This window comes from Salmo salar, chromosome 16 (genome assembly GCF_965601325.2).
Source record: "Salmo salar chromosome 16, fSalSal1, whole genome shotgun sequence".
NCBI lineage: Eukaryota > Metazoa > Chordata > Actinopteri > Salmoniformes > Salmonidae > Salmo > Salmo salar.
In genome coordinates this window covers 60,102,927-60,119,205 of record NC_138306.1, presented here as the reverse complement: position 1 = coordinate 60,119,205, position 16,279 = coordinate 60,102,927, and the positions used below count along the sequence as shown (strand labels likewise).

Below are 16,279 nucleotides of genomic sequence, written 5' to 3'. Positions count from 1 at the left end.
GGTTGTTCCAGCAGCATCCTATCTCTAACCCCTATATCTGTGGGTTGTTCCAGCAGCATCCTATCTCTAACTCCTATATCTGTGGGTTGTTCCAGCAGCAGCATCCTATCTCTAACCCCTATATCTGTGGGTTGTTCCAGCAGCAGCATCCTATCTCTAACCCCTATATCTGTGGGTTGTTCCAGCAGCATCATGGCGTCCACGGTGACCCTGGAGGATGCTTTGTCCAATGTGGACCTTCTGGAGGAGCTGCCTCTCCCAGACCAGCAGCCCTGCATCGAGCCCCTGCCCTGCTCCCTCATGTACCAGGTACGAACTGTTCCCAGACCAGCAGCCCTGTCCTCCTCCCTCATGTACCAGGAAAGAACTGTTCTCAGACCAGCAGCCTTGCATCGAGCCCCTGGCCTGCTCCCTCATGTACCAGGTAAGAACTGTTCTCAGACCAGCAGCCCTGCATCGAGTCCCTGCCCTGCTCCCTCATGTACCAGGTAAGAACTGTTCCCAGACCAGCAGCCCTGTCCTGCTCCCTCATGTACCAGGAAAGAACTGTTCTCAGACCAGCAGCCCTGCATCGAGCCCCTGGCCTGCTCCCTCATGTACCAGGTAAGAACTGTTCTCAGACCAGCAGCCCTGCATCGAGTCCCTGCCCTGCTCCCTCATGTACCAGGTAAGAACTGTTCCCAGACCACCCTGTCCTCCTCCCTCATGTACCAGGTAAGAACTGTTCTCAGACCAGCAGCCCTGCATCGAGCCCCTGGCCTGCTCCCTCATGTACCAGGTAAGAACTGTTCCCAGACCAGCATCGAGCCCCTGTCCTCCTCCCTCATGTACCAGGTAAGAACTGTTCCCAGACCAGCAGCCCTGCATCGAGCCCCTGGCCTGCTCCTTCATGTACCAGGTAATTACAGTATTCCTTTGCACCGTGTCTGTACACCACCATGCACAGAGCTCGCTGGTAGAATTCCTTTGATTCCAATCTAACATCCCATCTCTTTGCACAGCCCAACTTCAACACCAACTTTGAAGACCGTAATGCCTTTGTGACGGGGATCGCCAGATATATCGAGCAGGCCACCGTCCACTCTAGCATGGTGAGTACCAGTTTCCAGATATATCGAGCAGGCCACCGTCCACTCTAGCATGGTGAGGACCAGTCTCCAGATATATCGAGCAGGCCACCGTCCACTCTAGCATGGTGAGGACCAGTCTCCAGATATATCGAGCAGGCCACCGTCCACTCTAGCATGGTGAGGACCAGTCTCCAGATATATCGAGCAGGCCACCGTCCACTCTAGCATGGTGAGGACCAGTCTCCAGATATATCGAGCAGGCCACCGTCCACTCTAGCATGGTGAGGACCAGTCGTAGCCTCATGAATAGATTGAAAATGTATTCGTTATGCCTTTTGGAATGAATAAACTCAGTTCATTAACTTCCTCTAAACGCTCTAGTCTGTTGATACTTTCACATGGGAGACTAAGTCCCCAGAACAGGGACAAGAGAAGGGTAGAGTTAGAGAGAGAGAAGGAAGGGTAGAGTTAGAAAGAGAGCTGGTGAGATGGTTTATATGGGTGAAATAAGGGTTTATATGGGTGAAATAAGGATTTATTAGGGTTTATATGGGTGAAATAAGCCTGAGGAGACTTGGCTGTGTCCCTGTGACAGGAACGAGGACCCAGGCCAACCTCTTGGTCCGCATCACAAATGGCACCCTATTCCCTATATAGACCCCTATGGCTCTGGTCTAAATTAGTGCACTATATAGGGTTCTGGTCTAAAGTAGTGCACTATATAGGGAATAGAATGGCATTTGGGACACTTCCCAGGTCTCTCTGCTGCACTGTGACATGTCTGCTTTAGGAGGGGAATAATGGTGAATAGTGGTGCTTTGTACTCAGTTAGTGATGTTTCAGAGCGCCTGCCCACCTGCCAAGGCTCTATCAAACAGCACTTTGTAACCAGGCTGCCAGCCAACCAACCAGTCAGACAACCAGGCAGTCAGCTAGTCAGCCAGCCAACCAACCAGACAGCCAACCAGACAGCCAACCAGTCAGCTATCCAGACAGCCAACCAACCAACCAGGCAGCCAACCAGGCAGCCAACCAGTCAGCTATCCAGACAGCCAGCCAACCAACCAGACAGCCAACCAGGTAGCCAGCCAGTCAGCTATCCAGACAGCCAACCAACCAACCAGGCAGCCAACCAGTCAGCTATCCAGACAGCCAACCAACCAGGCAGCCAGCCAGGCAGCCAACCAGTCAGCTAGTCAGTCAGTCAGCCAACCAGTCAGCTATCCAGACAGCCAACCAACCAGGCAGCCAGCCAGCCAACCAACCAGCCAGCCAACGAGGCAGCCAACCAGTCAGCTAGTCAGTCAGCCAGTCAGTCAGCCAACCAGTCATCTAGTCAGACAAGCAGTCACAGGGACCAGGGCTGCTCTGAATGCACTGAAGCACTACAATACCTCAGCAACCTCTGAGAGAGAGAGGCTAGTAGCTGTATTGAAGCTCTGAGAGGCTAGTAGCTGTATTGAACCTCTGAGAGCCTAGTAGCTGTATTGTACCTCTGAGAGGCTAGTAGCTGTATTGAAGCTCTGAGAGGCTAGTAGCTGTATTGAACCTCTGAGAGGCTAGTAGCTGTATTGTACCTCTGAGAGGCTAGTAGCTGTATTGAACCTCTGAGAGGCTGGTAGCTGTATTGTACCTCTGAGAGGCTAGTAGCTGTATTGAAGCTCTGAGAGGCTAGTAGCTGTATTGAACCTCTGAGAGGCTAGTAGCTGTATTGAACCTCTGAGAGGCTAGTAGCTGTATTGAACCGCTGAGAGAGAGGGCAGTAGCTGTATTGAACCTCTGAGAGGCTAGTAGCTGTATTGAACCTCTGAGAGGCTAGTAGCTGTATTGTACCTCTGAGAGGCTAGTAGCTGTATTGTACCTCTGAGAGGCTGGTAGCTGTATTGTACCTCTGAGAGGCTAGTAGCTGTATTGAACCTCTGAGAGGCTAGTAGCTGTATTGAACCTCTGAGAGGCTAGTAGCTGTATTGAACCTCTGAGAGGCTAGTAGCTGTATTGAACCTCTGAGAGGCTAGTAGCTGTATTGAACCTCTGAGAGGCTAGTAGCTGTATTGAACCGCTGAGGAGAGGAGGGCAGTAGCTGTATTGAACCTCTGAGAGGCTAGTAGCTGTATTGAACCTCTGAGAGGCTAGTAGGCTGTATTGAACCTCTGAGAGGCTAGTAGCTGTATTGAACCGCTGAGAGGGAGGGCAGTAGCTGTATTGAACCTCTGAGAGGCTAGTAGCTGTATTGAACCTCTGAGAGGCTAGTAGCTGTATTGAACCTCTGAGAGGCTAGTAGCTGTATTGAACCTCTGAGAGGCTAGTAGCTGTATTGTACCTCTGAGAGGCTAGTAGCTGTATTGTACCTCTGAGAGGCTAGTAGCTGTATTGAACCTCTGAGAGGCTAGTAGCTGTATTGAACCTCTGAGAGGCTAGTAGCTGTATTGAACCTCAGAGAGGCTAGTAGCTGTATTGAACCTCAGAGAGGCTAGTAGCTGTATTGAACCTCAGAGAGGCTAGTAGCTGTATTGAACCTCAGAGAGGCTAGTAGCTGTATTGAACCTCTGAGAGGCTAGTAGCTGTATTGAACCTCTGAGAGGCTAGTAGCTGTATTGTGTTTGAGAGCCTTTTAAATGTCTTCCCTCAGAATGAGATGCTGGAGGAGGGCCAGGAGTATGCTGTGATGCTGTACACGTGGAGGAGCTGCTCTCGCGCGATCCCACAGGTAACCACAGCATGGCTGACTGATATACTGCTCTTTTGCTATCCCAGGCTGACTGATATACTGCTCTCACGCTATCCCACAGGTAACCACCTCATGGCTGACTGATATACTGCTCTCACGCTATCCCACAGGTAACCACCTCATGGCTGACTGATATACTGCTCTAATGCTATCCCACAGGTAACCACAGCATGGCTGACTGATATACTGCTCTAATGCTATCCCTGCTATCATGGCTGAGGCTGATCTGATACTCTACATAACTCTAACATTGCAATCCATTTTTTCATTGTAGTTGCAAACTATTGTGGATCTTCATGCAACGACATTGCTCATGATCCCCCCCATGTGTATTGCTCATGATCCCCCGTGTATATTGCTCATGATTCCCCGTGTGTATTGCTCATGATTCCCCGTGTCTTCCTTCCTCTATCAGGTGAAGTGTAATGAGTGTATTGCTCATGATTCCCCGTGTCTTCCGTCCTCTATCAGGTGAAGTGTAATGAGTGTATTGCTCATGATTCCCCGTGTCTTCCTTCCTCTATCAGGTGAAGTGTAATGAGTGTATTGCTCATGATTCCCCGTGTCTTCCTTCCTCTATCAGGTGAAGTGTAATGAGTGTATTGCTCATGATTCCCCGTGTCTTCCGTCCTCTATCAGGTGAAGTGTAATGAACAGCCCAACAGAGTGGAGATCTATGAGAAGACAGTGGAGGTGCTGGAGCCTGAGGTCACCAAGCTCATGAACTTTATGTACTTCCAGGTAACACCAATCAGCCGGAGGTACCCTCACCTCTCTCTCTCTCTGTCACACCAACCAGACCTTATTTATAAAACCCTCTTAGGCCTCACAGATCTGAGATATCTACTGCAGCCCTCATCCTCCACATACAACACCCGTTCTGCCAGTCACATTCTGTTAAAAGTCCCTAAAGCACACACATCCCTGGGTCAAAAATGCAAACCATCGCATAACATGAGGGGCAATTGTTGATTTTGCAAAAAATTCTGTTATTGGTACTGCAGAATGATGCTTTCTCTCCACTACCTATTGTTCCTGCAGTGAGGATTCAACGTCTTCATCGAATGTTTTTGAATTTATCTGCAGTGAATCGGCAAAAAGCAGCAGTATCCTACCAGTATTTGGGAGCTAAATGCAGGGCCGGATTAAGACATCATAGGGCCTGGGCTTTATTTATCTACCAGTATTTGGGAGCTAAATGCAGGGCCGGATTAAGACTTCATAGGGCTTTATTTATCTACCAGTATTTGGGAGCTAAATGCAGGGTCGGATTAAGACTTCATAGGGTTTGGGATTTATTTATCCTACCAGTATTTGGGAGCTAAATGCAGGGTCGGATTAAGACATCATAGGGTTTGGGATTTATTTATCTACCAGTATTTGGGAGCTAAATGCAGGGTCGGAATAAGACATCATAGGGTTTGGGATTTATTTATCTACCAGTATTTGGGAGCTAAATGCAGGGCCGGATTAAGACTTCATAGGGTTTGGGATTTATTTATCTACCAGTATTTGGGAGCTAAATGCAGGGTCGGATTAAGACATCATAGGGTTTGGGATTTATTTATCTACCAGTATTTGGGAGCTAAATGCAGGGTCGGATTAAGACATCATAGGGTTTGGGATTTATTTATCTACCAGTATTTGGGAGCTAAATGCAGGGTCGGATTAAGACATCATAGGGTTTGGGATTTATTTATCTACCAGTATTTGGGAGCTAAATGCAGGGCCGGATTAAGACATCATAGGGTTTGGGATTTATTTATCTACCAGTATTTGGGAGCTAAATGCAGGGTCGGATTAAGACATCATAGGGTTTGGGATTTATTTATCTACCAGTATTTGGGAGCTAAATGCAGGGCCGGATTAAGACTTCATAGGGTTTGGGATTTATTTATCTACCAGTATTTGGGAGCTAAATGCAGGGCCGGATTAAGACATCATAGGGTTTGGGATTTATTTATCCTACCAGTATTTGGGAGCTAAATGCAGGGTCGGATTAAGACATCATAGGGTTTGGGATTTATTTATCTACCAGTATTTGGGAGCTAAATGCAGGGTCGGATTAAGACTTCATAGGGTTTGGGATTTATTTATCTACCAGTATTTGGGAGCTAAATGCAGGGTCGGATTAAGACATCATAGGGTTTGGGATTTATTTATCTACCAGTATTTGGGAGCTAAATGCAGGGTCGGATTAAGACATCATAGGGTTTGGGATTTATTTATCTACCAGTATTTGGGAGCTAAATGCAGGGCCGGATTAAGACTTCATAGGGTTTGGGATTTATTTATCTACCAGTATTTGGGAGCTAAATGCAGGGCCGGATTAAGACTTCATAGGGTTTGGGATTTATTTATCTACCAGTATTTGGGAGCTAAATGCAGGGCCGGATTAAGACATCATAGGGTTTGGGATTTATTTATCTACCAGTATTTGGGAGCTAAATGCAGGGCCGGATTAAGACTTCATAGGGTTTGGGATTTATTTATCTACCAGTATTTGGGAGCTAAATGCAGGGTCGGATTAAGACTTCATAGGGTTTGGGATTTATTTATCTACCAGTATTTGGGAGCTAAATGCAGGGTCGGATTAAGACATCATAGGGTTTGGGATTTATTTATCTACCAGTATTTGGGAGCTAAATGCAGGGCCGGATTAAGACTTCATAGGGTTTGGGATTTATTTGTTTTCTTGGAGTTCTCCATGATCCACGAATTCGTACAGGGTTTAAGTTCAATGTTTTAATTCATTTGTTAAATGCTTTATTGACAAATAACACTGTCGTTAATGTCATTCATGTAAGGAAAGAAGGCTAGTGTTTAATGTCACACGATCTGTGAAAACTAATATTGAATGTAGGCTACCTGTTCTGCGTGTATTCATGTGCCTTGGCTGAGAGGGTAGTGGGCTGGGTGACCTGTTTGGTGGTGGTGGTGTGGGTGACCTGTTTGGTGGTGTGGGCTGGGTGACCTGTTTGGTGGTGTGGGCTGGGTGACCTGTTGGGTGGTGTGGGCTGGGTGACCTGTTTGGTGGTGGTGTGGGTGACCTGTTGGGTGGTGTGGGTGACCTGTTGGGTGGTGGGGGCTGGGTGACCTGTTTGGTGGTGTGGGCTGGGTGACCTGTTTGGTGGTGGTGTGGGTGACCTGTTGGGTGGTGGGGGCTGGGTGACCTGTTGGGTGGTGTGGGCTGGGTGACCTGTTTGGTGGTGTGGGCTGGGTGACCTGTTTGGTGGTGTGGGCTGGGTGACCTGTTTGGTGGTGGTGTGGGCTGGGTGACCTGTTTGGTGGTGTGGGCTGGGTGACCTGTTGGGTGGTGTGGGCTGGGTGACCTGTTTGGTGGTGTGGGCTGGGTGACCTGTTGGGTGGTGGTGGGGGCTGGGTGACCTGTTGGGTGGTGGTGGGGGCTGGGTGACCTGTTGGGTGGTGGTGGGGGCTGGGTGACCTGTTGGGTGGTGGGGGCTGGGTGACCTGTTGGGTGGTGTGGGCTGGGTGACCTGTTGGGTGGTGGGGGCTGGGTGACCTGTTGGGTGGTGGGGGCTGGGTGACCTGTTTGGTGGTGTGGGCTGGGTGACCTGTTGGGTGGTGTGGGCTGGGTGACCTGTTGGGTGGTGGGGGCTGGGTGACCTGTTGGGTGGTGTGGGCTGGGTGACCTGTTTGGTGGTGTGGGCTGGGTGACCTGTTTGGTGGTGTGGGCTGGGTGACCTGTTTGGTGGTGGGGGCTGGGTGACCTGTTGGGTGGTGTGGGCTGGGTGACCTGTTTGGTGGTGTGGGCTGGGTGACCTGTTTGGTGGTGTGGGCTGGGCGACCTGTTCGGTGGTGTGGGCTGGGTGACCTGTTTGGTGGTGGGGGCTGGGTGACCTGTTTGGTGGTGGGGGCTGGGTGACCTGTTGGGTGGTGTGGGCTGGGTGACCTGTTTGGTGGTGTGGGCTGGGTGACCTGTTTGGTGGTGTGGGCTGGGTGACCTGTTTGGTGGTGTGGGCTGGGTGACCTGTTTGGTGGTGTGGGCTGGGCGACCTGTTTGGTGGTGGGGGCTGGGTGACCTGTTGGGTGGTGTGGGCTGGGTGACCTGTTGAGTGGTGTGGGCTGGGTGACCTGTTTGGTGGTGTGGGCTGGGTGACCTGTTGGGTGGTGGGGGCTGGGTGACCTGTTTGGTGGTGTGGGCTGGGTGACCTGTTGGGTGGTGTGGGCTGGGTGACCTGTTGGGTGGTGGGGGCTGGGTGACCTGTTTGGTGGTGTGGGCTGGGTGACCTGTTGGGTGGTGGTGTGGGCTGGTTGACCTGTTGGGTGGTGTGGGCTGGGTGACCTGTTGGGTGGTGTGGGCTGGGTGACCTGTTGGGTGGTGGTGTGGGCTGGGCGACCTGTTGGGTGGTGGGGGCTGGGTGACCTGTTGGGTGACTGGCGAATTGAAAATTTTAAATGAAAAGAAGCCTAGTTAATTAATGAAGTGGAAAACACTGGTCACTGTGTAACATTGTATACACATTTAATACCGTTTTTCCATGTTGCAGTCATGGTAGTTCTATTTTACTCAGTTGGCCCTATTAAAGCAATGCATCTTTAATGTGCTCGATAGTGACCCTCCGTTTCTCCTCTTCAGCGAACGGCTATAGACCGGTTCTGCGGGGAGGTGCGTCGTCTCTGCCACGCTGAAAGGAGGAAAGACTTTGTCTCTGAGGCCTACCTCCTCACCTTGGGGAAGTTCATTAACATGTTCGCTGTGCTCGACGAACTCAAGAACATGAAGTGTAGCGTCAAGAACGACCACTCTGCCTACAAACGGTACTATACGCACGCACGCACGCACACACACACACACGCACGCACGCACGCACGCACGCACGCGCGCACACACACACACGCACACACACACACACACACACACACACACACACACACACACACACACACACACACACACACACACACACCCCGTAGTCTCTGATCCAGAGCCACTACAGTAGTGAGTCATTTAGCAGACTCTCTGATCCAGAGCCACTACAGTAGTGAGTCATTTAGCAGACTCTCTGATCCAGAGCCACTACAGTAGTGAGTCATTTAGTAGACTCTCTGATCCAGAGCCACTACAGTAGTGAGTCATTTAGTAGACTCTCTGATCCAGAGCCACTACAGTAGTGAGTCATTTAGTAGACTCTCTGATCCAGAGCCACTACAGTAGTGAGTCATTTAGCAGACTCTCTGATCCAGAGCCACTACAGTAGTGAGTCATTTAACCTGTTATGGCTAGGGGGCAGTATTTTCACGGCCGGATATAAAACGTACCCAATTTAATCTGATTATTACTCTTGCCCAGAAACTAGAATATGCATATAATTATTAGCTTTGGATAGAAAACACTCCAAAGTTTCTAAAACTGTTTGAATGGTGTCTGTGAGTATAACAGAACTCATTTGGCAGGCCAAAACCTGAGAAGATTCCAAACAGGAAGTGCCCTGTCTGACCATTTCTTGGCCTTCTTGATTATCTCTGTCCATTACAGGGGATCTCTGCTGTTACGTGACACTTCCTACGGCTCCCATGGGCTCTCAGAAGGCGGCAAAAAGCTGAATGATATCGAGGCAGCCCCTGGCTGAAAAACATTAGCGCGTTTGGATAGTGGCCAGTCACAGTACTATGAGACTCAGGCTCGTGCACGAGGGGATCCCATGCTTTTATTTTCTCTCTCTTTTGTACGTAAACACGCTTTCCCGGTCGGAATATTATCGCTTTTTTTACGAGAAAAATGGCATAAAAATAGATTTTAAACAGCGGTTGACATGCTTCGAAGTACGGTAATGGAATATTTAGAATTTTTTTGTCACGAAATGCGTTGTGCGCGTGACCCTTATTTACCCTTCGGATAGTGTCTTGAACGCACGAACAAAACGCCGCTATTTGGATATAACTATGGATTATTTTGAACCAAACCAACATTTGTTATTGAAGTAGAAGTCCTGGGAGTGCATTCTGACGAAGAACAGCAAAGGTAATCCAATTTTTCTAATAGTAAATCGGAGTTTGGTCAGGGCTAAACTTGGTGGGTGTCTAAATAGCTAGCCGTGATGGCTGGGCTATCTTCTCAGAATATTGCAAAATGTGCTTTCACCGAAAAGCTATTTTAAAATCTACATTCTATCTACATGAAAATGATACAAATCTTAAAGTAACTTCTAATTTTGTAATTTTTTTATTGAACCTTTATATAATTAGGCAATTCAGTTAACCTCTTACATCTAGACGTTCCGCTAGCGGAACACCTGCTCCAATATCCAATGATAGGCGTGGCGCGAATTACAAATTCCTCTAAAATACAAAAACTTCCATTTTTCAAACATATGACTATTTCACAGCATTTTAAAGACAAGACTCTCCTTTATCTAACCACACTGTCCGATTTCAAAAAGGCTTTACAGCGAAAGCAAAACATTAGATTATGTCAGCAGAGTACCCAGCCAGAAATAATCAGACACCCATTTTTCAAGCTAGCATATAATGTCACAAAAAACAAAACCACAGCTAAATGCAGCACTAACCTTTGATCTTCATCAGATGACACACCTAGGACATTATGTTATACAATACATGCATGTTTTGTTCAATCAAGTTCATATTTATATCAAAAACCAGCTTTTTACATTAGCATGTGACGTTCAGAACTAGCATACCCCCCGCAAACCTCCGGTGAATTTACTAAATTACTCACGATAAACGTTCACAAAAAACATAACAATTATTTTAAGAATTATAGATACAGAACTCCTTTGTGCAATCGAGGTGTCCGATTTTAAAATAGCTTTTCGGTGAAAGCACATTTTGCAATATTCTGAGTAGATAGCCCAGCCATCACGGCTAGCTATTTAGATACCCACCAAGTTTAGCACTCACCAAAGTCAGATTTACTATTAGAAAAGTTTGATTACCTTTGGTGCTCTTCATCAGAATGCACTCCCAGGACTGCTACTTCAATAACAAATGTTGGTTTGGTTCAAAATAATCCATTGTTATATCCAAACAGCGGCGTTTTGTTCGTGCGCTCAAGACACTATCCGAAAGGGTAATGAAGGGTCACGAGCATGGCGCAATTCGTGACAAAAGATTTCTAAATATTCCATTACCGTACTTCGAAGCATGTCAACCGCTGTTTAAAATCCATTTTTATGCCATTTTTCTCGTAAAAAAGCGATAATATTCCGACCGGGAATCTGCGTTTAGGTAAACAGAGGAAAGAAACAAAGCATGGGGTCGACGCGGGCACGCGCCTGAGTCTCACAGTACTGTAACCAGCCACTACCCAAACGCGCTACTTTTTTTCAGCCAGAGCCTGCAAAGCCACGATTCAGCTTTTTGCCGCCTTCTGAGAGCCCATGGGAGCCGTAGGAAGTGTCACGTAACAGCAGAGATCCTCTGTAATGGATAGAGATAATCAAGAAGGGCAAGAAATTGTCAGACAGGGCACTTCCTGCATGGAATCTTCTCAGGTTTTGGCCTGCCAAATGAGTTCTGTTATACTCACAGACACCATTCAAACAGTTTTAGAAACTTTGAAGTGTTTTCTATCCAAAGCTAATAATTATATGCATATTCTAGTTTCTGGGCAGGAGTAATAATCAGATTAAATCGGGTACGTTTTTTATCCGGCTGTGAAAATACTGCCCCCTAGCCATAACAGGTTAACAACAAATTCTTAATTACAATGACGGCCTACCCCGGCTAAACCCTAACCCGGACGACGCTGGGCCAATTATGCGTCGCCCTATGGGACTCCTAATCATGGCCGGTTGTGATACAGCCTGGAATCGAACCAGGGTCTGTAGTGACGCCTCTAGCACTGAGATGCAGTGCCTTAGACCGCTGCGCCACTCAGGAACCCACTTTGCCAACTATGTAAAAAAAAACTGCCTACATAAAGCCAAAAAAAAAAAAAAACAATGCAGGCTGCAGGTGGAAACTATCCTGATCAAAATAAACATCCTATAAATCACATTGGCTATGCATGGCCTGTCTGCAACAAACTGGAAACATTGTATAAAATATTCTGGGCCCGGTTTCCCATGCCATTGGGCTCTGGCTATTTAAAATGTTATTATTATTATTTTGTTTTTTTAGATCAGATTTAATATTGCAGATAGATTGTGGCTCCTACCAATGTAATTGTCTGCATCATTTCCAATCCCCCATATATTTTTTTGTATGTACATATGCATTCGTAAAATATTCAGACCCCTTGAACTTTTCCACGTTTTGTTACGTTACAGCCTTATTCTAAAATAGAATAAATGTTTTTTTCCCCTCATCAATCTACACACAATACCCCATAATGACAAAGTAAAAACATTTTCTTCTATTTTAAATGTTAGCAAATTTAAAAACGGAAAATATCACATTTACATAAGTAAATCCAAAAAGGTCCCAGACGTGCGCAATGGGGTTGAGATCCGGGATAGATATAGGTCTGTAGCAGTTCGGGTCAAGAGTGTCCCCTCCTTTGAAGAGGGGGATGACAGCAGCTGCTTTCCAATCTTTTGGAATCTCAGACGACACGAAAGAGAGGTTGAACAGGCTAGTAATAGGGGTTGCAACAATTTCGGCAGATCATTTTAGAAAGAAAGGGTCCAGATTGTCAAGCCCAGCTGATTTGTATGGGTCCAGATTTTGCAGCTCTTTCAGAACATCAGCTGACTGGATTTGGGAGAAGGAGAAATGGGGAAGGCTTGGGCAAGTAGCTGTGGGGGGTGCAGTGCTGTTGGCCGGGTTTGGGGTAGCCAGGTGGAAAGCATGGCCAGCCGTAGAAAAATGCTTATTGAAATTCTCAATTATAGTGGATTTATCGGTGGTGACAGAGTTTCCTATCCTCAGTGCAGTGGGCAGCTGGGAGGAGGTGTTCTTATTCTCCAGGGACTTTACAGTGTCCCAGAACTTTTTGAGTTTGTGTTGCAGGAAGCAAATTTCTGCTTGAAAAAGCTAGTCTTGGCTTTTCTAACTGCCTGTGTATATTGGTTTCTAACTTCCCTGAAAAGTTAACAGCGAGTAGCAGCAGTGTATAAGGGGGGGGTCAATGTAAATTGTCCGGTGGTGATTTTTATGAATTGTTCATCAGTCTAATGGCTTGGGGGTAGAAGCTGTTGAGGAGCCTTTTGGACCTAGACTTGCCGCTCCGGTACCGCTTGCCGTGCGGTAGCAGAGAGAACAGTCTATGACTTGGGTGACTGGAGTCTGACAATTTTATGGGCTTTCCTCTGACACAGCCTATTATATAGGTCCAGGATGGCAGGAAGCTTGGCCCCAGTGATGTACTGGGCCGTACACACTACCCTCTGTAGCGCCTTACGGTCAGATGCCGAGCAGTTGCCATACCAGGCAGTGATGCAACCAGTCAGGATGCTCTCGATGGTGCAGCTGTAGAACCTTTTGAGGATCTGAGGACCCCATGCCAAATCTTTTCAGTCTCTTCACAACTGTCTTGGTGTGTTTGGACCATGATAGATCGTTGGTGACGTGGACACCAAGGAAGTTAAAACTCTTCTGTCCTGCTCCCTCTCATGCCCCCTGGAGGTGTAGCAGTGGTGATGCCACTCTAGTGTGAAGCAGTTTTATTAAAGGAGGAGGCCATTTTTGTCTGCCAAGTGGCAGTGTGCAGCATGTTTAGTAAGTAATGCACCGAGTTCCTGTGATGATGATAATAGGGCTGTCATTTCTCAGAGTCCGGGTCACCCTGTCTCCTCCATGTCCTTCTGTTCTATACAGCAGGTAAACCTTCACGTAAGGGTGGTTCTGAGAGGCCCGTCTCCTCCATGTCTTTCTGTTCAATACAGCAGATAAATCTTCACGTAGGGGTGGTTCTGAGAGGCCCGTCTCCTCCATGTCCTTCTGTTCAATACAGCAAGTAAACCTTCACGTAAGGGTGGTTCTGAGAGGCCCGTCTCCTCCATGTCCTTCTGTTCAATACAGCAGGTAAACCTTCACGTAAGGGTGGTTCTGAGGGGCCCGTTTCCTCCATGTCCTTCTGTTCTATACAGCAGATAAACCTTCACGTAAGGGTGGTTCTGAGAGGCCCGTCTCCTCCATGTCCTTCTGTTCAATACAGCAGATAAACCTTCACGTAAGGGTGGTTCTGAGAGGCCCGTCTCCTCCATGTCCTTCTGTTCTATACAGCAGGTAAACCTTCACGTAAGGGTGGTTCTGAGAGGCCCGTTTCCTCCATGTCCTTCTGTTCAATACAGCAGATAAACCTTCACGTAAGGGTGGTTCTGAGAGGCCCGTCTCCTCCATGTCCTTCTGTTCAATACAGCAGGTAAACCTTCACGTAAGGGTGGTTCTGAGAGGCCCGTCTCCTCCATGTCCTTCTGTTCTATACAGCAGATAAACCTTCACGTAAGGGTGGTCTTTTTGAACGTAGTCTTGTCCAGACAGAATGCAGGTGGATGTTCTATTTAAAAACTCTCCACCCATCAGGCAGGAATAAAGAATAGTTATATCATGGTTTTCAGTAACTAGTTCCTGTTATTGGTATTCCATACCTCCGTCTAGTGGTCACTCCAGCTCCCTACAACTACAATCTGAGGAAACGTTCACATGGTAATATTTAAAAGCAATAATTTATGATATTTCTCTGCTTTTGTATATTTGGTATTTAATCGAGGTCATGCTTTCTATTCTGCTGATTCATAGATGTTCTGTTTTAGTTTTGCGTAATCATGTGACATATGCAATTCTCGTTGAAATAGAAGCCAGGTGTGCCGATGATTTACGCTGATGGGTCAGGGTTAAACGTTTGTTTTGTTTTCACCTCATACGCTGATTTTTATGGGAACCGTGATGTTGTAATAAACATTTACATTGTGTATTCAAGCCTCAGTTTTGGACGTATTCCTTGTCATTGAAATCACCACAGGAAGAGACAAAAAACATGTCTGTCTGTGTTGATATTGGTTGAATAACCTCCTTCTGGGCTCGTCTCTCTGTTCTCTATCACTCTCTCCCTCTCCTCTCCTCTCCCCCTCTCTCTCTCTCTCCCTCCCTCTCCTCTCCCCCTCTCTCCCTCCCTCTCCTCTCCCCCTCTCTCTCTCCCTCCCTCTCTCTCTCCCTCCCTCTCCTCTCCCCCTCTCTCTCTCCTCTCCCTCTCTCCCTCCCTCTCCTCTCCCCCTCTCTCTCTCCCTCTCCCCCTCTCTCTCCCTCCCTCTCCTCTCCCCCTCTCTCTCTCTCCCTCCCTCTCCTCTCCCCCTCTCTCTCTCCCTCCCTCTCTCTCTCCCTCCCTCTCCTCTCCCCCTCTCTCTCTCCTCTCCCTCTCTCCCTCCCTCTCCTCTCCCCCCCTCTCTCTCCCTCCCTCTCCTCTCCTCTCCCCCTCTCTCTCTCCCTCCCTCTCCTCTCCCCCTCTCTCTCTCCCTCCCTCTCCTCTCCCCCTCTCTCTCTCCCTCCCTCTCCTCTCCCCCTCTCTCTCTCCCTCCCTCTCCTCTCCCCCTCTCTCTCTCCCTCCCTCTCCTCTCCCCCTCTCCCTCCCTCCCTCTCCTCTCCCCCTCTCTCTCTCCCTCCCTCTCCTCTCCCCCTCTCTCTCTCCCTCCCTCTCCTCTCTCCCTCCCTCTCCTCTCCCCCTCTCCCTCCCTCTCCTCTCCCCCTCTCTCTCTCTCTCCTCTCCCCCCCTCTCCCTCCCTCTCCTCTCCCCCTCTCTCTCTCCCTCCCTCTCCTCTCCCCCTCTCTCTCTCCCTCCCTCCCTCTCCTCCCCCCCCCTCTCTCTCCCTCCCCTCAGTTCAATTCAAGGGGCTTTATTGACATGTGAAACGTGTGTTTACATTGTTAAAGCATGTGAAACGTGTGTTTACATTGTTAAAGCATGTGAAACGTGTGTTTACATTGTTAAAGTAATATATGGTCATACATTTGTGTATCTGTGTAATCTGAGGGAAATATGTGTCTCTAACATGGTCATACATTGGGCAGGAGGTTAGGAAGTGCAGCTCAGTTTCCACCTCATTTTGTGGGCAGTGTGCACATAGCCTGTCTTCTCTTGAGAGCCAGGTCTGCCTATTTCTCAATAGCAAGGTTATGCTCCATGAGTCTGTACATTGTCAAATCTTTCCTTAATTTTGCTCTCTCCCCTCCCTCCCTCCCTCCCTCCCTCCCTCCCTCCCTCCCTCCCTCCCCTCCCTCCCTCCCTCTCCTCTCCCCCCTGTAGAGCTGCCCAGTTCCTCAGGAAGATGTCAGAACCCTCGTCCATCCAGGAGTCTCAGAACCTCTCCATGTTTCTGGCCAACCACAACAAGATCACTCAGGTAACACACACACCTGGCCAACCACAACAAGATCACTCAGGTAACACACACACCTGGCCAACCACAACAAGATCACTCAGGTAAAACCTACCTGGCCAACCACAACAAGATCACTCAGGTAACACACACACCTGGCCAACCACAACAAGATCACTCAGGTAAAACCTACCTGGCCAACCACAACAAGATCACTCAGGTAAAACCTACCTGGCCAA

General features: G+C 48.1%; 1 protein-coding gene across 1 annotated transcript in view; it reads left to right on the top strand.

The window, feature by feature from the left end:
• Positions 1-16,279, top strand: part of LOC106573835 (cytoplasmic FMR1-interacting protein 1 homolog) — a 97,085-nt gene that overhangs the window by 7,945 nt on the left and 72,861 nt on the right. The window contains exons 2-7 of the mRNA XM_045697505.2: positions 189-309; positions 1,002-1,091; positions 3,700-3,777; positions 4,438-4,539; positions 8,399-8,580; positions 15,968-16,064. Coding sequence (XP_045553461.1) covers positions 193-309; positions 1,002-1,091; positions 3,700-3,777; positions 4,438-4,539; positions 8,399-8,580; positions 15,968-16,064 — 666 coding nt within the window. The 5' untranslated portion in view covers positions 189-192. The remainder of the gene's footprint in view (positions 1-188; positions 310-1,001; positions 1,092-3,699; positions 3,778-4,437; positions 4,540-8,398; positions 8,581-15,967; positions 16,065-16,279) is intronic.